General features: G+C 41.4%; 2 protein-coding genes across 2 annotated transcripts in view; one reads left to right on the plus strand and one right to left on the minus strand.

Moving 5' to 3' along the window:
- Positions 1–4,436, plus strand: part of LAMTOR3 (late endosomal/lysosomal adaptor, MAPK and MTOR activator 3) — a 12,170-nt gene extending 7,734 nt beyond the window's left edge. The window contains exons 3-6 of the mRNA XM_026848100.1: positions 701–761; positions 1,667–1,800; positions 2,845–2,908; positions 3,572–4,436. Of these exons, the coding sequence (XP_026703901.1) occupies positions 701–761; positions 1,667–1,800; positions 2,845–2,908; positions 3,572–3,645 (333 nt within the window). The 3' untranslated portion in view covers positions 3,646–4,436. The remainder of the gene's footprint in view (positions 1–700; positions 762–1,666; positions 1,801–2,844; positions 2,909–3,571) is intronic.
- Positions 4,437–6,014: 1,578 nt separating this feature from the next.
- DAPP1 (dual adaptor of phosphotyrosine and 3-phosphoinositides 1) lies at positions 6,015–21,507 on the minus strand. The gene is made up of 9 exons (XM_026847936.1): positions 21,455–21,507; positions 20,229–20,351; positions 16,837–16,970; positions 12,425–12,555; positions 10,322–10,369; positions 10,022–10,084; positions 8,162–8,247; positions 7,503–7,590; positions 6,015–7,038 (listed from the first exon to the last, which is right to left on the minus strand). Exons 1-9 carry the CDS (start codon positions 21,505–21,507, stop codon positions 6,988–6,990), a joined length of 777 nt encoding a protein of 258 aa, XP_026703737.1. The 3' UTR covers positions 6,015–6,987.
- Between the last annotated feature and the right edge of the window lie 481 nt (positions 21,508–21,988).

The raw sequence follows: 21,988 nt of genomic DNA on the forward strand, positions 1-21,988 counted from the left end.
CGGAGCCCGCAGCGGCTGGCGGCCGGGCTGCCCGGGCGGTGGGGCCGGCGGTGAAGTCGTTTTCAGACTGCCAAGGCGATTACCCGAACCCTCCTGACCGCAGGGAGCTGGTAATTGCCAGCCCCTTTCGCTGTTGGAGGGAGTAGTCGGCTAACCGGTACGCGCGTCTGGTTGTTTTAAGTGAGCTGGAAGGGCCTCGAGGTGAGGACGGCTGAAGCCTTCCCTCGCTCGCGTCAAGAGAAGGGAAGGGTGCGCACTGTGGCGTCATGAGGAGTGGAAAAAACGTTCCTCCTGATTGGGTTGCCTAATCCTTGATAATTCCCTTTTTGGTAATTGCCGGTTACTAGCAGTGTTCAATAGCTACAGTTGGAGACAGCATGCAAATACAGCGAAACTGGCACTCGTTGAGCGAGGGCAACATGACAAAGGCTCTTGCCTGACTAATGAAATTTGATTGGTATCATCAGTCCTCTTTCTGAAGCTAAAAGTTGCATGCAGTTTGCGGTAGTTCTGGTTTGTGTGTGTCTCTACTGCTCCAAGAGACCGCCTTTACAGAACAAGTCCCTTTCAGTGAAATACTAAATTAGCGAAGGCATCGATTTTTTTCCATGTTTTCCCCTTCCTTTCACATTTGTGCAGGAAAAAATATCTTTGCTGCTGATTACTCTGCTTTTAACATGGTGTCTCTTCACTTTTTTGCAGCGTTGAAGGTCTTCATGCTATTGTAGTCTCAGACAGAGATGGTGTGCCTGTTATCAAAGGTAACTTCAGCTTCTCACTGCACTGCAACCGAATTCCTGATTGAACAGCAGGGGGTGGGAAAGTACAGCAGCAGCATCTTTGGTTATGCCTGATAGCTGAATATACAAAACTGGAGACTTAAATTAGACTTCTACCTCAAGTTCAATAGTTGATTATGTACCTCTTTAAATTTATCCCTTTGTCTGTGTCCTCAATAATTGTAGGCCACAGAAATTTTTCTCAGTGAAAAGGGCTGGAGTGCAGTAAGGTCCTTGTATCTTCAAGTCACTCACAGGCTGATTGATACAAAATGCTAGAGAAAGCTTATCAGGATTTTGTTGACTTGGCTGGTCTGCTCAGAAGCAATTGTACCCAACTTTTACACACATTGCACTTAGTTTGATTTTTGGTACTGTAGTTTCTATCATATCTCTGCAGCCCTTCTTTAATATGTTTTTACATTGTAAATACACTAATTTAATAATACAGGGGTTCAAGTACTGCAGATTTTTTTTTTTTTAATATCCCAAAGTATTTTAAATGTGTAGTGGAACTTGCACATCTTCACCTGTTTTCATTCAAGTGGTTATGTGCCAGTGATCATTTCAAAGGCTGGAATCGGTGCAAACGATGAGGGGTACAAAACCGAAGTGACATCAGCAGCACAGGCTGAGCATTGTAAGGGAAAAAACTTTTCTTAGGTATACTGGGAAGGACGCTGGTGTCCTGAGCACTGATCACGTACAGAACGTTAAATGAGGTACTACTCACAACGATTGTCCTGTACTCATTGCGGAAGCATTTAAGATGTGTTACGTGTTCCCCAGCAGCAGTTCTGCTTTTGGCACAGCACTAAGCTGGATAATGTGTTGCAATGCAGTGACAGATACCATGTAAAAATAAGAATCATCTTGTTTCCTTCCAGTTGCCAATGATAATGCTCCAGAACATGCACTGCGACCTGGCTTTCTGTCCACCTTTGCCCTTGCCACAGATCAGGGCAGTAAACTAGGGCTTTCTAAGAACAAGAGTATCATCTGCTATTACAATACCTACCAGGTGGGTAACCTCAGTATGGCCTGCTCTCGGTGACCTGAGCTGTTCCTGGACAAAGGAGAGGTGGTTTAAACTCTGCTAGATTTCCTGTTGGCTGCTGTTGAAGTATTTGTGGTTTATTTCTCACACTGTTTAAATTGCTAAGCTAAACTTTTGCACTATTTGTAAAGTTTCTCTTATCTTTCTCAAAACTGGTTTAAAGTGATTAATTTTTCTAAACAGGTGGTAGTTGGGAATTTGCAACAATTTGCTGCTCATATGGCCTTCAGAATCTGTTATGAAGGGTTTATGTTCTGTTTTACAAATAATATTTTTTTATAATCAGTGACACCTAAAGTTAAACAAGCACACGCAGCCTACTTCATAGCTGATTTTGCTGACAGTATGACTTTGATGTAAGAAAGCCTTGAAATACCACTCACATTTCTTACAAACTGGTTGTGTCCTGAAATCCCTCACCTATTAAGTTTCTGCTCCTTCCCGAGTTCCAGTAGTCTTGAGAACTTTTTATTATGACTGCAGTAAACTGGCCAGCTGTTTAGCCTACAGTATCCAGCTTTGTTGGGAAAATAAATGTGTGAATGCATTAGTTTACGCATGTTGAGTACATCACTTTCATTCTCTTGAATAGCTTGTTCCCTGTTAATGGAAGAAGAGATACTGCTGTACACAGAATGGTATTTTAAAACAAAAAACATTCCTGCCCTCTTGTTACCCATGGAGAGTGTGGTCTCCATAGTGTACTCTGCAGTGTTTGCAGCTGGGTTAGATTTCTGGTGGCTAATGCTGCAAAACACGGGAGGGAGGGAGGGAGAGAAAGGCCAGGCTTTCCACGTGCAGCTCCCTGTACTGTGGTGTAAGTTCTGTTGGTGTTTTTAACCATGAATCTTATGAAATAGATGCACTGAAATGTCAGCTCTGTGGCTCTTGCTCCTGCTTGTCCTGTAAACTGAGGAGGCTGCTTGGTTCAGAAAGACTTTATGTGGCAGAGCTCTGGCATCCAGTATGGTTTAACTGCTGGCTGAACACTGTTCTCTCTCCTTGCAGGTGGTGCAGTTCAATCGCTTACCTTTGGTAGTGAGTTTCATTGCTAGCAGCAATGCAAATACTGGTATGTCTTCACACAAATTTTAAAGGTTGCAGTATTTTAAGGTCCGGATGGTTAAATAATTGAGAGTAAAATACACAAATTTACTTCAAGGTATATTAACTTTGCTCCTACTTTGAATTTTGCTAGTGTATTGTCAAGGGGAGAAGGGAAAGGTGTGAGTAAAAACTTACAGATTTTTAGGTAACTTGAAGTTACTCTGTTAGAAGCACACTTCTCCTGTGATAGACCTTACCCTTGCTATGTGAGAGCATTCACTGCACCGGCAGAGATTGTACTGTCCAAACCGTCATTTTCAAGTTATATTCTGCAGTAACACGTGCAGCTTCATCTTCTCACTTCTGTGGGGTGGGGAAATCCTTTGGCAGGGCACCTGGCCTTGCTTGTGAGGGTGTTGGCTAATGAGGGAATTTAACTCCCACACAGCTGCTTGGGCCTAGGTAGCTGTGGGAAGTGCAAGGTGACAGTGGAGGTGAGCTGCAGTGTGGGGCAGAGCTGTGCTCCTGGGGGTGCTGCCACTGCTCCCGTGGAGAGTGAGCAGCTCAAGTGAAACCCAATGTGTTTTGGGAAACGCTGCCTATGACTTGGGAGGGAGCTGCAGGGTTTGGAGAGAGGCTTCTCAGTTATGTCATTTGATGGGGTGTTCTGTCTCTCCTTTCTTTCCAGGGCTGATTGTAAGTTTAGAGAAGGAGCTCACGCCCCTGTTTGAAGAACTGAGGCAGGTTGTCGAAGTGTCTTAACCTGATGGTATAGCCGGAGTGCAGCATCCCTCTGCAGCCCAGTGGACAGAAAGATTCAATAATCCTCAGTCAAATAACATGTCTCAGAAGAAATACCACAGCTCCTTAGTATACTAAGTAAGAGTAAATTGTACATAGTACTGAATCTGAAACGATCTACTAGTGTGTTGTAGGTGGATGTTACTTTAGGCCATGCTTCTTGTATTGTGCATTACTGGAGAGACCACCAAAATAGCTCCCATGGAGTTCAGCTCAGCCTGCCTGAGCCAGATCGGCATCGTGCTGTCGGCTCAAGCGAGCAACCCACAGATCTCTTGCTTTACAGGGAACTGTGCACGGGGTGGGGTCTCTCCTCAGGCCAGCTACCACTGCCTGCTGGAAAGCAGGTCGGTTGTATAGTGCTATCAAAGATGTGGTTGAAAGAGTATTGTGAGAGCAATTTCACTAGCAGTGATGTATTGGTACAATCAGTCAACATCCCAGCCACCTTACCTGGGTGACACTTTGGCAAGGGAGTGCTACTAATCTGGATGCTCACTGCATCCTGCTGCCACTAAGAAGAAAGCAATTTCTATGAAAGCTGTTGCTTTAGGGGTTTTCCTGATGCCCAGATAAAAGCACCTGAACAATTTCTCACTTCTTCATGGGGTTTTTTTGTGTAACATGGTTGTGAAGATCTCATGTCTCATAGTCTTGGTGTGGGTTCATCACTGGTGACACTCTCAGCTCATTTACCCTTAGGTTTTCCTAAGTAAATAAATATAAATAAAATACAGTATTTTTAAATGACAGAGCCTGGTCCACTCTTCTGTTGCACTGTAATACTCCACAGCACATCGGCTTTTCTGTAGAGAGAACAGGTCTCTTAATTGTTTGTAAATGGACAAAATCCAGGAGTTTATAGACTGAAAACTAAGCAGTGTGTGTCCCAGCTGGGTGATAAAGATACTGAGCCCTGTGCCAGGGCAGGGATGCAGAAGTTTGTGCTGATGGGCTCCCTGTGGCTGGGGGTCAGTCCCTCGCTCTTTGCCCCACCTTGTTCCCTCCCTGCTGTGATGACTGCGGTGTGGACTTCCCACACTAAAACCCAGCACCGCTGGCCTAAGGAAGAACTCCTGACAACTCTGGGAAGGGGGTGCTGCTGCTCCCCCATTTATGCCTCCCCCAGCTTCAGCACCAGGCAGGATGGGGGGAGAGGATGGTGCTGGAGATGAGGACAGGGAAGTCTTGGCTTGGAACCTCTCTTGGGAGATTTAAAAGTTGTCAGTCAAGCCTTTTCTATTCAAACAGCTCCTGGCATAAGCATTCTGTTGCTGGTCACTACACAAGCAGCTGGAAAACAGCCCCAGGTGCGTCTGTGTATTTCTGGCCAAAACCATTTGTGTTCAGCCTCAGGCCTGCTCTTGCTGTTCACTTCTGTTCAACTCATCTGAGACTGCTCCCCAGGCCAGCTAAGCGCCTCTTCTTTTATTGGCTTCAGTTCATGGCACCATGTGCTGAACTCACTTCTAACATTTTGTAATGCAGCCTCTTTGTGTGAAAAAGGGAAGGCTGCTTCTGTGGTTACACTTCAGGCTTTATTTCCAGGCCCTTTTCACAGAGAAGTGATGCTGCTGGTGAGCAGCCTTTCTCTCATTCTTCCCCTTACACTGCTCCTCTCTCACAAACTCTTCAAAGCTTTTTAACTGAATGGGAGATGTCAGTTTGTGAAACTACTTCTTCAAGGGAAAAAGGAGGAAAAAGCTTTAACAGTACAGGAATACAGGAAACATTTGGTAGTTTTATAATGACATTTTATTCAGAAAACAGTCTGTATAAAAATATGTACAAATATTTTGATTTTTCAAAGTTGAAATAAAATGTTATTCCTATGTTCAAATCTACATTTTCTTCTTCCATTCTGTTTTTCCCCACCTCGTCCTCAGTCTTCTCCCAGTAAAGGCACCTATTGAACACTGACCTGCTGTGTGAGCAATACTAATCCCTGTGCTGCGGCATTTGCGTAGTGGTAGAGGTTTTGCATACACTGTTTCAGCAGAAACTTGACTGTTACGTGGGGAGATGGGGGTGCTCCCTCTTTCCCTTCCCCTGCAGGAGGAGCAGGATTGCTGGGGGGTCTTGCAGCTGGGTCAGCCATGAGGTCAGGCCAAGCTGGTCTTGGGACCCTCCAGTGTGTCAAACCTTACTTCAAAATGTCACCTCTATGTTGGCTACAGCACCAAGGTACTGGGCTTCCACTTCTCAACTCTGTAGCAAGCCACAGCACTGTTAAATGTGTATGAGTCTTCCAAAATACAGATGGACATTTACATCAGGTTATGTAGAAAATGTATTCTTTCAAATTCATATTTTTAGTGTACATGATGCTTTTTGATACAAAGCAAGCAACCCTTAATTCTAAACACAGTTCTGGACAAAACCTCGTTTTGAGTTCTCTGCGTGAGGAAGAAAAAAAATATCATAAAACCAGCCCATTTTCAAGGGGAACTAACTGTACAGGCCCAACATGTGCTACCCACGATGCTGGAGGCTGCCCCAGGCAAGGCTTTCTGCAGAGCCCCGTCACCCACCCACAGGGTCACATGGTGGCTCTGTCATATGCACCAGGAACCAGCTGCCTCTCTCACAATCCTACTTTAGAAACAAGCGTGCTTGCGTGCTGCTCACCATCACCTAGAGATGCCGTTTGAAACAAACGTTCACTTGTAGCCATCACTACAGTATAAATCTAAACTCTACAAAACCGTATTTGACCAGAACTAAGTGTTACTCATCCCATCACCTTGAAAAGGGCCTTGAAATATTCTCTGGGTTGTAATGTAGATACTATTTACAAAAATGTAATTACCTCTGTCATTTTTGTTTTGGTTTAGAGCCTAAACAGGTAATATGAAAGAAATATTTACCATTTCCAGACAGGAGTGGTTTTAAATAACAGGCTCAAGGTTACAGAATGTGCTGCTAATGGTTAGTTGTGATGGAGCTTGCAATAAATGAATTATCGAGAGTGCTCCAAATAACCACAGAAGTTTTAAACAGTGACTAACTACTGTGATTAGTTAACAGATGTCTGAATGAAGTGCATTAGAGGCATACACCATGTCTATCAAACCAACACTGATTTTGCAGCCCTCTCCACATGCGACTCAACAGCCTGAGAGCACTCAGCTGTACATATCCTTTGTGTGCAGAGCTGGATGCAAACGTCTGCATGTGGGTATACATGCACAGGTGTGCCCACTGTGAGTAATGGAGACGTGTGAAACCGTCCTCTTGTAAGAGATGCCTTCCCCTGGCAAAGAGGCGACCCCTGCCAATGGAGCAGAAGTACCGGAGGTGCAGCTAGGAACTGAGGGTGGAGTTGCGTTGCTCCAGTTGCTTCCGTATTTGCGACTAGAACAGAAAGACAACCCATTACTGTTTGCATGCATGTGGATGTGGGCAAGTACAACCAACCCAAATGCTGGTATTTCTAAGGAGGTAAATGCTTTCAAGCCTTTGCATTGTCTTCTCATTGCTTCCTTTGTAACCCAACACATGTGGTCTGTGCCAATGCTCCACATTTTTTACTATCTACACAATGACATCCTCAAGATGGAAGAAGTTTCTTCTTCCTAATGAGTAGGTGCATTAACAGCACATCCCAAACATGCTAAAGTGGGTTTGCAGGTATATACATTATGCAAAAAATTACATATTCCAGTCTAATTGACCTGGAAGCCAGAACAAGTACTCCCTTCTTGCAGATACTGAGAACTGTTGCACCTCGGTGCTGCAATGCTGTGGGTTTTGTGATGGCAGCACCAAGGGTACTGCTGCCTGAGGCGTACTGCCATTAACACGGCACATTAACTTACCAGTTTCCATCGCAGTATTTTAATCCACTCATCAGCTTCTATTCCAGTTTTCGCACACAGGTAGTATGTCCTTAGTGGGAACACTAAACTGTAAGTAAACAATTGAAACTACTTCTTTAATTGCTAGAACTGGTACTTCTTCCTAAAACTGAACCCAGATGGCTTCCACCAATGGTTGTTTAAACAGAGCAGGGCAGGGAGGCCATGCTCCCATTCAGTCACCAGGAGGGAGGTTAGGCAAGAACAGTTTACAGTTGTTTGCAGCTCTCAGGGAAGACGTTGTCCCAGACCCTTAAGGACAAAGACCCACATTTGGGCACAGAAGCAGTTCCTGTGTGACCTGTAGCAATGTCTGAACTGGACCATACCTAAGCTCCATGGGCCTAGGTGATGATTATACATGCTTACAGAATTAGGAAAAGAAATGCCCACTACACAGAGGCCTACACCCTTCCCCCTCAACAAGAAAAAACCCTCTAGCCAGTGGCAGTTTGGCAAAGCCATAAAGGACTGACAGAGGTTAGCTGACAGAAAGACTTGTGAGTTAGAGTAGCATCACAGCCAGCAGGGGAGCTTTCAGAAGCACCCAGTGGTTACATTTCAGACTTTCCTGGCTATTCTGACCTTCCCAGCAAGATGGAGAAAGAACAGCAACTTACCAGAAACAATTGACTCTTTCCTGGGAATAGTCAAATTGCACAGCAGAGCATTCAGTTAAGTCCAGTGCCCTAATTGGTTCTGTGGCCTTGAAAATAAAATGGATTTAAAATGGGAACATGTGAAAAAAGAAGACTAACTTGGTTCATCTTCAGTGTATCTAGCCTTTTACAGGCACACTAGGTTTTTCCAGGTATAAGTACAATCAATACCTGTAACACCATAAACCCAAACTAGCAAGCATAACATCAGTGCTAACATGAATATAAAAAAACAGGTCAGTTCAGATCCAGAAAGACAGAGGAGATTTCTACTGCAGGAAAGTTTGAGCTAGATGCAGACTGCTGAGGGTTTGGTTGATGCACTAGAACATAACTGACACAACAGCAAATCTAGTATCACTTCCAGCTAAGGCTTACTAAGACAAGGAGATGGTTATAGGTCTTATCAGGCCTAGCCAGCTGTTGGAGATTTAATTAATTCCTAAGTGCTTTAAAAAAGATGAAGCTGGGTAGGGAGAAATGCAGAAGTAAAGTAGTACTTGTAGCAGAAGCAATGAGTCTGGCTGTGTGAGCATGTCTCAAGTTTCTTAGGACAGGCTCAGGTGTAGGGGAACAGACTGTGTGTAACTACAACCCATCTCCCTTAAGAGTTTCACTCTCTCTAGGTGTTGGAGCTCTTTCATTTGTTTCAGCCTCACACTGTGAAGCACCTCAGAAGAGAAAGATGAAGCAAAACAGCTTGTTCTCTGCCCAAACAGCCTTAGCTCTTCCCATGGTCCTTCATCAGGTGTACAGAAGTGTATGTTCTTTCTCACCTCTCCTTATGTTTTCCTCTAGCTCAGTGGGTGTTACATGCCATGCTAGAAGAAATCCCCTCCTGCTGAGGCGTGCTAGTGAATACTGCCCCAGGGCCAGCAGCATGTTGCTCACCTGTAGGTATCTGTGCCCCCACAGCAGCAAAGGGAGTGCCAGGAGATGACTGAGCTGCTGTCCAGGAGCAAACCATACTCCTGACAAAGACGCCTTCTCACCTGGTAAGTCATAAATGCTACTCAAATGTTTGGAGTGCTGCCCTTTGAAGTATTATCCTGGAAACTCCATTCATGTTGGCTTGAACTGAAATGAAAACTGATGGAAGGTCCCGTAAATGCACAACCATTTATAAATGGTAATGTTTGGTGAGAGAGGGCAGTTGTGTCTGCTATTGCATTAACATGCATTAAGATGTTTGAAATAGGGTTTGGCAGAGGTGAGGAAGTAAACAGGTTGGCTGTGTTTATGAAGGAACCTGAACTGGAGGTATTGTAAGGGTGAAGAAACTCTAGAGGTACTTCTTATTTTGACTCAGTTTAAGATAGAAATGGAAGAGCAACTGCAAGGACACAGTTTGTTCCAGATGCGGCAGGTTAAGCTGCCTCAGAGTGCTAGGAAGACATTTTAAAATGAATGGTCTGCTATGTATACTGTGTGACCACTGAAAACAAAAAGATGAAATCAAGGAATGCAAAATATACTACTAGTATTTGCAGAAATACTTTAATAGCACCTCTGTCTGTTAGGCTGTGTTGTAGTGGTAGCTTAAAATTCACTGAACAAAGCAACCAAAAAATGCACCGTAAACAACTCTATCTAGTAGTTAAGACTGACGGAGCACAGTAAATGTTTTCAGCTGCAAAACTTACTTTCTCTTGGTTGAAATCATCAGCAATTCTGACTTTATATGAAAGGTCTGACCCCTCTGACAGTATGGGAGGCTTTAGCTTGGGAAGCTGTGATATAGATACAAGAAGCCAGAAGTATGAAGAGGCTGCAGCTGCCTCTCTAGAGGTTTAAAGAGCAGAACTGGTGTTTGCTACTTACTGTCTGGTCTTTGAAATACTTAAGTTCATTCCTATGCAGTGTAAACCACCTTGTCTTCCAATTCTGAAAGATCAAGAACCAAAGGTAATTGTCTTGTGAGAATTTAGTGTAATGTTTCTTAGGAAAGCAAAACATTTAAAACTGTTGACTTGCTCTGGTTTACAGTTGTGCTTTGTTGTTGCTTAAAACACAAACTGTTCCTCTCTGCAGGGGAATGTAGGTGGAGCTGTTTCAGCTCCCCATTGTCTCTAGCTTCTGTGGGTGACTGCAGAGTGGAAGCAAGGAGTAAGTTTTCCTTACCTTGACTATTTTGCCTTGTTTTATCAAATATCCTTCTTTTGTACCAAGCTGCAAAGTAACAAGGAAAGAGATAGGGGTTAGACACTGAGCTCTGCTTCTATTTCCCACATCCCCCTCTTTGCCTACATCCAAAAGATGGAAGAGCAGCCTGTTCTTGTGGAAACTTACTGTGGCCACTTGCCCTGTCCTCACTCCTGTGCTCCCCTCACACAGCTGGATCCAGCACCAGGATAAACACGGACCTGTGCTGGCTCTAAAGGCAAACTCTTAGACTGTACCTCCCTCAGCAAGCTTCTGGCCTGTATCTTAACCAAACACAGCAAAATAGTTGCAGTTATGGTTTATTTAGTAAAGTTAGATGGTTGCCTCTGTGTATGTAACCAGAAGCACCTGACGGTAGAATTATCCACAGAAACTGTTCTTGAAATGCAAGTGGTGAAGAAAGTGTTGTTTTACTTTAGCATTCTCTCTCTGTCACATGCTTGAGAGAAAAAAACCTTCTACATTCAATAAGCTTATTGAAAAAACGTTTTTTGAACAGTTTCTCTGCCACCATGAGCGATGCTGGGACTTTATGACTTCTTCGATACTGAAACTCTGTGTAGGGACTTAGTTGTGAGACTGCAGACCACTGAAAACCAAATTCTTGCTAAGTTAATTACTACTTGCTCTTGAAAAAAATAATGCCTTTTTATTGGTTTTATGTGGAAGTCAAGTTTCTCTGAACGTTAAAGTGGAACTCAGCCATGAAGGGTTGATTGTGAGACAGCAGAAGTGGTTCTTTTATCAACTCAGTTAACCTGTATTAATGCTAACTCTTCCTCTTTCTCAAAAAAATATGGTATCTAATTAAAGTATTTTCCTCTCAATACAGAGCAATACTGTTCTGGAGAAACCACCTGTCTCACTTAGGTATGATTAACTAGGGATTTAAAGCCTCTAATTACTGTCCAAGTGAGTCACAGAGCAGGTGACCAAATGAATATGAAGATGTTATCTTGTTTCTCATACCAGTAAGGTACAGCTTTTAACATGACACAGCTTTTTACTGTGCTCAAAAATACTAGGGCTAAAAGGGTGGAGGCTCTTCTGTCATATTGCTCTATTTTGGGTTTAAGTCTGTCAGAATACAGCAAGCTGTCTTTCTGCTTTAGAACAGGGTGATTCTAAAATAATAAAATCCAAGTGTGAAAATGCCAAAAAATGCTTCTGAGTGATGTACCTATCAGATTATAGATACTCTTATTAACTAGGTTTTACAGCGCTTCAGGCTGGGGTTTCCTTTTCCAAATTCAGCCCTGCCTGTCTTGCACATCTTTGAATATTTTCTTCAAAAGGTCCCTTTTTAACCGACTTAGTCAGAGATGCTCTTTCCTTCCAGTTAGGAAGGAGGTTGTATATTGCCAACTGGGCAAAATAATTCTAACAAAGAAAGAAGACTGAAAAAATAAGTAGTTTATGTCTGCCAGGACTACTATCTGTTTCTTGTCATCTAACCCTCATATTCACTGAGTGAAACAAAATGCAGTAAATCCTGTAGCTGTTACTTGGGTTTGCTACTTCGTGTATTCCTCTCTTCACCTGTTGGGAGAAACAGAGGGAGAGACTTCTCACTGGCTGTAAAGGAATTTGGCCAAACAAGGGCTTACTGTGCAACCTGACACACGTATTGTTGCATACAGCCTGATCAGCGTTGTCAGAAAGATGTGAGAAGTGTTGTTTTTGTGTGGTGTGGCCTTTTTTGGTTTGTTTTTTTAATTCCTGATAATGTTCCTGCTAAAATGGCATTCTGAAAGGAAGATTACGGAAGAATGAAAACTTTTCATATATTCTTCGTTTGGATGGTCAGACTCACCTAGGCCAGCTGCAGACAATGTTTTCCCAGTGACAACATTGAAGGTCTCAGTGACAACTGTAAAAGGCTTTATTTGTCATGGGATTGTATTTAGCAAGTCTGTGTTTGTTTTGCCTTGGTTGGCAAAGGCTTCCTGTATTTACAAGCCCACAAAGGGAGGAATTACTGGTGTTATTCCACAGCTCACTCCAGCAATTATACTACACTCAGGCCAAGAGAAGCACCCCTTCCACCAGAACACAACTTACTGAGGGAGCATTTGGAACAAGATCACTTTCTGTCCTTCCTGTCTGCATCGCTGTGTGAACTCGGACAGACTCATAAATGGAAGGTTCTTCCACTTCCCGTGGGTAGGGATGCTTCAAGACAATTAAGGTTCCTGGAGAGAAAAAGAGGAGTCATTTCTAAGATGGTCTTAGAAAATAACTGGCAGTAGCTGCCAGTTTGTGGAATGGTTAACTTTACATTTTCGTAAAATTTAAGAGACATAAGAGCTAATAACCCCCCAAAATCTGTGTGACACTTCCTGTAAGGGGTTTTCCTTGGAAGGGGGCAGGACTCAGGCCACACCCACATGAGAAAACAATCAGATGCTATAAATGACTCTCCCATACCAGTAAAACTAGAGAAATATTTCTAACATGCATCATCTGAATAGTTTAGACTCTCTGAAGGGTATCTTCTACAGAAATCCACCCATGCAAACCACAGAGGGGCACCTGCCCAATGTTATTTCCTTGGCTCTGTCGTGTTGCTCAGACTCGTCAGTACCTAGATCCATTCCATCATCACTACAGTGGGAGTTGATTTGTTCTTGCATCTCTGAAGACAAAAATGAAAACCCTCTTTGTACTTCTAAGCAGTGGGAATTAAACTCCCCCTGCAATGCATGGTAAGTGGTGAAAAATTAAGACAGCAACAGAACAGGACCATCAGACAACCCTCAAAGGCAGGTGTCTCCTGTCCTGCTTGAATTTTTTTTTCCAGTCAGGGAGTAACTAGGTAATACAGAACAAACTGAAACACAGATTTCATAGTTACATCTGAAATGCTGACCTACGCTTTCACTGCACTCATGAAGAGATGCAGCTACAGACATTATCACACCTGTTTACACACAACTGTGAAAATTGTAAATATATGGTACCTTTTTAAAACCTTTACACTTACTAGTGCTTGCAGAGAATCACTTGATACGCTAAATTCCCTTCCTGCACAGTCTGGGTAAGTAGGCAGGATGCTAGACTAGATATGAGGCTGTAACGGTCATCCTGGTTTTGCCAACAACCCACTGCTTGCTGTGTAAACCACTTAATCTGTCAGAGCTTCGGATACAGACTTCCTAACAGTAAACCCACATTACCATTGCCTTTAACTGTTTTACCATAGCTACTTCCAATTAGTAACATTTTGATTATAGCTGTTCTTTGTTCTCCAAATAAGGTCATGTTTATTGCATGTTCTCTGCAAAAAGCTGCATTCTCAATAGTGAATCTATTACACTATTCACAAGAGTGAAGAACCTCCTTAAAATACTAACTGCTACACCACCTAAACTTATTCTTTAAAAATAACATCACAGCATACCAAATGCTGCTCCATTTGCATTTTATGCTGCTATTGTCAGCTCTTAAAGAGAAGGGATGCTAGAATTGGTAAGAACTTGAACTTGAAACCTACAGGTGACTGAGTAATTCAAAAGTGAAATAAAGTTTAAATTAAAGTTTAAATTAATATAAAGAGAAGGGCTACTAAAGGGAAGGGTTACATAATGTAAAGTATGTAATGGGAAGGGCTATAAAAGGAAGTGGAAAAACTGTATTTGAAGTAACCAACTGAAATCTGTTTGCAGGCCTAGGGGGTGTATGCAAATATATTCAACCTGCAGTAGATGAAAAGTCAAAATCAGTTTAATTCTCTCTGGCCTTGCGGGGAAAAAAAAAAAAAAAAAAAGCTTTATCATTTAAAATGAAATTGAGAACACGCCCATCACCAGTCTACAGAAACTACTCTTAAGCTGTTGTGCAGAATCAGAGTCCTATCATCTGTACACCATAGATAGAAAGCCCTGTTGCAGAATTGGGAGGACTAGTTTAACATTTTATAAAATATGGGGTTTTTTCCAAGTTCTCCATGGTTTTCCTTCATAAAAGACACTTGCACAGTTACCGGATGATTCTATTCAAAAAGAATCAGTAAAACCTGCATGTAGCAAGATTCTTCTTGCATGTTTGTGCATGATAGCTATTTCTAAGGGAGAATGACATATAGTCCCATTGTTGAAAATGTTGGCTTCAAGTGACCTTGGCTTTTTTGTCTGGGTAAGGACTTAACATTTTCATGTTTTCAAAATAATTTAGGTAAAAACTGATAAACCAAGTAAATGGGTAAGAATAACATCTTGATCTTGACACCTTGAATAAAGATAAAAATATAGAAGTCTGATAGGAGTGTATTGCTTAAACCTTGTTACTGAATAGATTCAGCTTGCCTGTTCAATAAATTATCTCACAGAACACAGTAACCCAAATTTCCCTTTAATTATCTGTACTTCAGAAGGAAGTGTACACATTACACTGCAGAAAAACAGATGTTGAGTCCATGTAGCAATTTGGAGGGGCAAATGAAGCCATAGTAAGACAAGGTTTGTTGGGCTTGAAGCACAAACCTGCAGCTGTCTAGGATGAAAGAACCACTGTTCTCCTTAGACCAGTTTGCAGTGCTGTAGGCCTCTGTGTTTAAAGTACTGATCAAAGAGAGTCTGGTGTGCCTCTTCAGACACAAAACCAACTCCAGTGAAACAAAACTTAAATGGAAGATAGTGGAAACTATTACATATTCTACCTCGTACATCCCTGTCTTATAAAATCCTGTCCATAAGCAAGGAGATGAAAAATGTTATCATGCTATCTTGCTTTACTCTCTCATTCCTGTTCTCACACTGTTTCTACAGAAAATTGTTTGCAAGTTGAACAAGGAATAAGAAAAACTGGCCCAACTACTTCCTACTAGTGCCTGAGCCAAAGGTCACTTGCTGCTTTTCACTGAAGGGACGTGTAGCCTAAGAAATCAGACTCTATTGCTAGCCCTTCTGCCAACCTGCTGTGTGACCCTGTGTTGGGCTGGTCATTCTGCCATGCTGATGCTTGGCTTTGAGTGGGCTCTGATGAGCCCCTACCCTGTCTTTGGTATAAATTGGTTACCACCCAGGAGACCTTTGACACCTGTATCTGAAGGAACACTGCCCCAGTGCTGTGTCTTCCTCTCTACTGCTATCCATGGTAAGGTAATGTGGAAGCTTTCTTGATGGGATGTTCAAATGGCTTTTCTTATTCTGTAGCACATCCAACTTAAAGAGGTTTCAACAGAGCCAGCAGAATCCGATTAGAGAGCTTTAAAGCAACGAGTGAGCCCATCATTCAACAGTGTTGACTCTGTCCACAGAGATCACATAACACCAATGCCCTGATTACTAATGTCTGTTAACATATGCAGTGAAGGAATGGAGAAATACAAGTTTTATGTCAACTGAAATCTTTACAGTGTTAGGCCTGTGGGTGCATATCAGATTTCACAGGAGAAACAGCTTATTGGCACAAAAGATACATGTAGGAACTCTGTGTCTGAAACACTCTTAAAAGCAACTTAAAAAGAGCATGCTTTGAAAGACACAAGTGCCATATTAAGTGTACCACTGCACTTGAGGGGGCAGGAAATTGCAAAGCAACCCTTGAATTTGATGCTTGTGTTATGAGAGCACTGGTGTATATTTAGCACGTGGCATATTACAGCTATTGCATGTGCCAACTATTATTTAACTGGTCACTTGCATATATAATTAATACTACTCTGAGTTATTTGCATACACTTTTTACACAGGATGCTGAAGTTTTTAGCACTAACTTATACTGACGCATCTTCAACTCTTAACATTTGAAGCTAAACCTAAAACTGACATTATCATGATAATCTGCATCTGTTTCTCCAGGGATTCTGGTCTGGTGGTGTTTAACTTGCTTGTAGGATTCAAGTTTAATCTTCTGACTCTTAACTCACGTAGCATATTGGCTGTTAAAGAAGTCTCTGCTTTTCTCTTTCATAAAAACAAGACAAATCATTGTGATGGCAGATGGCATCAGCAGGCTGATCCGCTGCAGACAGAAAGGGAGAGGTAATACAGGGCACATTCCCTACAGGAAAGAGGAACGTATCGCTGTAGACTTCTTCCTTGGATGAAGAATAGCAGAACTAAACAATTTCAAGCTCCTTTTCCATTTATTCTTAGGGGGGGGATTTCAACTTCATAAGTGAACATGTGTCTTCCCACTGAACACCCTGCTTTGGTTTTGCCCTTTTTGAGAAGGTTCTGTTCCTCCCAGTACATGCATATTTTGAAATGCTTCCTTCTCTCTCCAAGAAATCAAAAGGAGGCTATGTGCCCAGTTAGCAAAAGCCCAGTAAGCTTACATGTCTTCAGTGTACTTAAAAGAGTTTTTGAGGAGTAACATCTTAGATACTTGAGGTTAATACAGATGTGAATTTCTAAAAAGGAACATTTTGGCAGTAGATTTACCTGGTCACACATCAGAAGCTCCTTTTACTCAGAGCTGTGTGAAATATGACTACAAATCTGTTCATACAAACACATGGCTCTCCTTACCTGTTTCGCTTCCAATTAAAGGCTGATTTGCAAAATGCATGACTAATTCCTTCAAGCTAGAAAATTCATTAAATCCAAATTTGAATGAAGTTCCTGTATGTTCAATGTGGAAGTGTTTCACAGAATCTTTTCCCCTAAAATAAAAAGGAAAATTTGTCAAGGCACAAATGCCAAATCCATTTGGCATGTATGACTCAAATAGCAGCTTCCACTACAAGAATTCTGGCCCAGATTACAGGCTGAAAATCACTGTCCTAGCAGTAATACTGCTGCCATTATTGTCCCTCACTAATACTCAACATATCTGAGATTCAAATTTATTAAGAAAAATCTAATTGCTGCTTACAGATATGAGATGATGAAAGCCTAGAAAGGCCAAATCAAATTAATTCTTCTGGCAATCAGTAAAAAGACTTATAAATGAGGTTTTCAGCCTGCTGTCTAAGCAGGATGATACCCCTTCATGTACTAGGCTTTAGTCTTCACAGTGTACCTGTATTACTGTCTTACTTTCCAGGTAACATCCCAATCTCATTGAAAATGTCTTCTGTTTCTCTTTCAAAAATAGTCTGTCTCCTTTTTGCACCCAAACAGGGATTTAATAACCTAACTTTAGATACCTAAGGCTTTAGAATTTGTCTGCTTTATCCCTGTACTCAGGCGAATGGTTCCTTTATGGTGGGCACTGTCAAATATGAACCAGGGTCCTTTGTCAGGGAAGTAACAGCACTTGTTTATGAAAGCTGATGGTATATAGAGAAGTGTGCAAGGCCTCACTTCCTGGACGGGCAATTATTTTGACCTCAGAAGTTAGTGAAGCACTTAGTGTAAGTATCTCTCCTGTGAAAAAGTTACTTCTGTTAATGTTACTACCATCTAAAATAGTCCAGAGAAAACTCTGTCTCGGGAAAAAATGTATGTAGCCAATATACTGAAAATACAAAGAAAGGGACGTATAGCATCTTTTCTGTTGTTTATTGCCACTTCTGCAGGAGATTAATTTCAAACAGGTATTTAGACAAATATTTATCTTTGAACAGTACTCATGATATTGTAGAACATGCCTCTATTGACCTCCTGCATGTTTTGCACGACAGTCAGCTGAGACACAACATGTGCAAGCCAAGTGCAGGTGCCCTACAAGAGCATACAGCTGCTGTGACTCCATGCAATGACAGGGTTTACATCTTTCCATTTAATTTCACAAGAAATACAATGTTGCAATGAGAGCAACTTCTACTCTGTTTCCTAGTTCTTTTTAAAAGTTAGCTAATTTGGCTGGGGGAAGGGATTTCAGGCAGTACGTGATCTCTCAGAGCTGTCAATAGAAACCTCAAGGGATGTCTAAGCATTGTTCCCTTTTAAAACAAACTATATAATAATGACTGAAGTTCCTTGTGAGGGAGAGACAGAAAGTAAAGTAAAAGTTACAGAAGACATTTTAGGAGAGAAAGAAAATGACAGAATTGCTAAAATTATCCTTTCTACAAAAATGTATCAGAACAAAATGGAATTACTTATTAAAAAATAAGTTTTAATGTAAGTCAAAAAATGGAAAGGAAAACTTACAGTTAAACAGTACAAAAATATTAAAACATTTTTAAAATCAAAATCTGTGTTTCAAGGTTGCTGTACCACCAAAAAACTAATGTAAGAGAATAAAAGACCAAACTCCAGTCTGGGATATTCAGTTCACATGGCAATGCAGTAACTCTTGTTCCTACATGGAGAGCTGAACAAGGGATTGGAATTGGTCTGAAGCAGACTTTTCTATGTCTTCTAAGGATAGAATTTGTTAAAGCAGCAATTTTATTTTCATCAACGCTTTAGCTTTTGTCTCCTATTAAAAGAAGAGCTATTTAAATTTTATTTTATTTTGTTACAGTAAATTGTTTACTGAGTGCCTTTTAAAACTAGCCCCAAGATATAGGGGTGTTTTTTTAAATGTCTGAGGTAGATTACCTCAGATAGTGTTCAGTTACATTTTAAAGCAAAAAACTATTAACCAGCCAGACAATGATTCATTTAAAATTACTTTTTTAAAGGAAAGCTATTACTTATAAATGCTACTATTCTTTTTTCCCAAGGCTTGCACTCAATTCAGCGATTGCTACTCTGAATACTCATTTTGTAACATCACCTTCAGATCTGTCAGGCATCCTGCCAAGTTCCTTGAATAAATGGCTGTCTGTAGCAGTAATAATTTCAGCAGTGTATGTATAGGCACACTTGCTCCTGGGTCTTCTGTCAAAGATGAGTGAAGCAATTAATATTTGCCTTTTATACCTCTGGGGAACAGGGTATGTGCAATTGCACTTTCCTCAGTTTCTAAATGACTACACTTCCAAATTACAACAGTTGCTGGTACTGAATATGCAGAAAGTCACAATTTCAATGGCATATGCTGTGTTCCTATCTATGAAGGTTGTAAATAACTAGCATCACTATACTCAAAGTGACTTTAGCTTAAAAAGTTACTGCAATTCAGCTGAGCTGTAGCCACTAATTGGTCAGAGGTTCAGTTTGAGGCAGCAATGAGCTTGAGTACACTACCTTAAAATTTCACTGTAGAGGCTTAATGTATCATATCATTGCCAAAGGCTAAAAAATGTATTTAAGGTTGATTACCTCCACTCAGCTGACATGCAGGTACTACCTTGTGTGTCTAATGTGTACGTTTTCCATGTTGCCTCAAAAATACTGTGGCTTCTCTGCTCCTTGTGAGATTCTTTAAATGTGATTCAGTAGTGAAGTACCCAGAGGCCAGGCTACCTGTGCTCTGTATTGGCTGTGTCCTGAACTGATGTAAATTGCTATATATAATTCTGATGAATTCAAGGGCCTGACATCTGTCACTTGTGAAACATTCAAATCAGTCACGTGTTACTGGCTAAGACTGAGTTTTAGCCCAGAACAGAAGAGTAAAACCTTCCAGTCCACTGGACTGTTCCTCCAGATGATGGTTCCTATACAGTGATCCAGAAACTGGTGAAGTTATTAACTTGTATATTTACTGCTATCCTCATCATAAAACTTTTCTACTCTCATCCTGCTTCTTAAACTCCTATAACTGCCATACAGGTTTTTATTATGCAGACCAAAAATCTACAGCCAATCTATGGAATGATGTTTTTTTGCCAGTGAGATTAATTCATAGTTTGGAAAGATGAGACCAATTTTCAAATCCAATCCAACTATTTTTTTTCTTCTAACAAAATGGCATTCAGCAGGATTACCCACTAGGAATATATATTAAAATAGTTTGAGCCATAAGAAAAAATCTGCAGGTCATCTCAATGCATGAGACATGCAAACAAACATGGGAGTAAGTAAAGATTTTAAAACTGCTAGCAGTGTGGCATTAGATAAATTCACTTCTGTCCATACTCTACCTTACAGAGAGGGAGTACAAATCTTCCCTTTCATTACTCTTCCTTAAAAGATAGCTTCCATCCTGCCCGTTGGAAAGCAGCAGCGCCTCTGCTGCATGTCGGGTAAGGTTATCATGATACCACCTGGGAAGACACAAGGGGTTAAAGCATCATTCATTCAGCTCTTAACTTTGACAGCTGCTGCTGCCTTGTGGAGATGAGTTACAGAAAGAGGAAGGACTGACTAACACTGCTTTAATTTTGAGTTACCATCCTTCTGGCAGGCACACACAGGTGACAGAACTGTGCCCCTTTCAGCAGCCTCCTTTTGACAAGCACTATTTATTTTTTGTTAGCTACAAAAATTGTGTACAAGCAGCTGAGTTTACTGAATCATAAAAAAACCCTGCAAATTCTACTTGCATGTGCAACAAATTTACTCAGGTCTATGCTGGTAAGGTGAAAGCAATCTGGGGGGGCATGCAGGATCCTTTGTCTTTTTTCAGAATCTGCACTTCCTGATGTATCTACATGCTTGAGTACACTTCCTCTTTTGGGGTGAACAAACAACAATTAAACTGCTCCCAAACTCTGCATTTCTCACAACTTAGTTCATCTGCAGTTAAACACATTTGACTACACTTAAAATTCTCACTTGAAGCATAACCTTTTGGGAATGAGGAATAGAGGAAAGGTCCAAAATTAACTGACAGAATTTGAAGTGAAAATTTAGGAAATGTCACTGTTGCCTCTTGGCCATATGTGGTCTGAGCAATGCAGGAAAACATCTAAATGCCTTCTTCATTTAACATCAGTTAAAACTAACTTCATTAGGGTTTTTCATATGAAAAATTCCACAGAAAATAATCCTGCAAAAAAGATCATTAAATGTTTATGGCTTCATTTCCACCCAGAATGATTCACAACAGAAACACCTGATTTCTTTCAAAAGGATCTCATTAGAAATGATCCTGAAACCAAACACAAAAAAGAGCTGCAGCTATAAAAGGCTGGAATGCCAATCCTCTAAGAAATGCCATGTGCAGATAGATATTAATGATAGTTATACACACACACCAGAACCTCTGTGCAGAAGGAGGCGGGGATACTGTACCCTGGCCACAGTTCTGCAGGGAGCAAGCTTCTCCCTTTCTCTGTACGCATAGCGGTGCCAAGTCTCCTTCCCCTTCCTTTAAACTGTGTCTGCCTGCAGTATTGGGGTCAAAGTCTTTCAGCCAGAGAAATACAGTTTGACGGAAAGCAGAAGTGTGATCATAACACTTTCCGGCATTTGTATCATGGCCGTCTTCTGACTGAAATGCGTAATTGTATACTCTTTCTCCTTATCTGTTCATTGCAACTTGCCACTAAACTTGGCATCTCACACAAAGTTTTAACTCTGAATTTAGACAGCTGCCTATTTGAAAGGCCAGCTGGCTGATAAATTGCTTTGTAAGAGACTCCAGACTGTTAACCCTGTGGAAGACAAGATCCATGTGAAACTCAATACAGGCAAGGTATTGCTGCTTTGGCTCTAGAACGTGCTCTGTGGACCATCTACATAGTAGAATAAAATAATGAATATTTAAAGATCAAAGTGTCATCTTCTGAAACACCTGTTAGCCAAAATCCGCTTTGGGATTAACTGCCTAAGTAACAGTCAAAGGTCAGATCTGTCCCGATGTGATGAGGATCATATCAGCATGCACGCTTGGCCGGACCTCCAGCTGAGAAGATAACACTGTGTTTTGGGCAGAATTTCATAACACTGTTTCTCTCAC

Source organism: Athene cunicularia (assembly GCF_003259725.1).
Source record: "Athene cunicularia isolate RWA chromosome 4 unlocalized genomic scaffold, athCun1 chr4_part2, whole genome shotgun sequence".
NCBI lineage: Eukaryota > Metazoa > Chordata > Aves > Strigiformes > Strigidae > Athene > Athene cunicularia.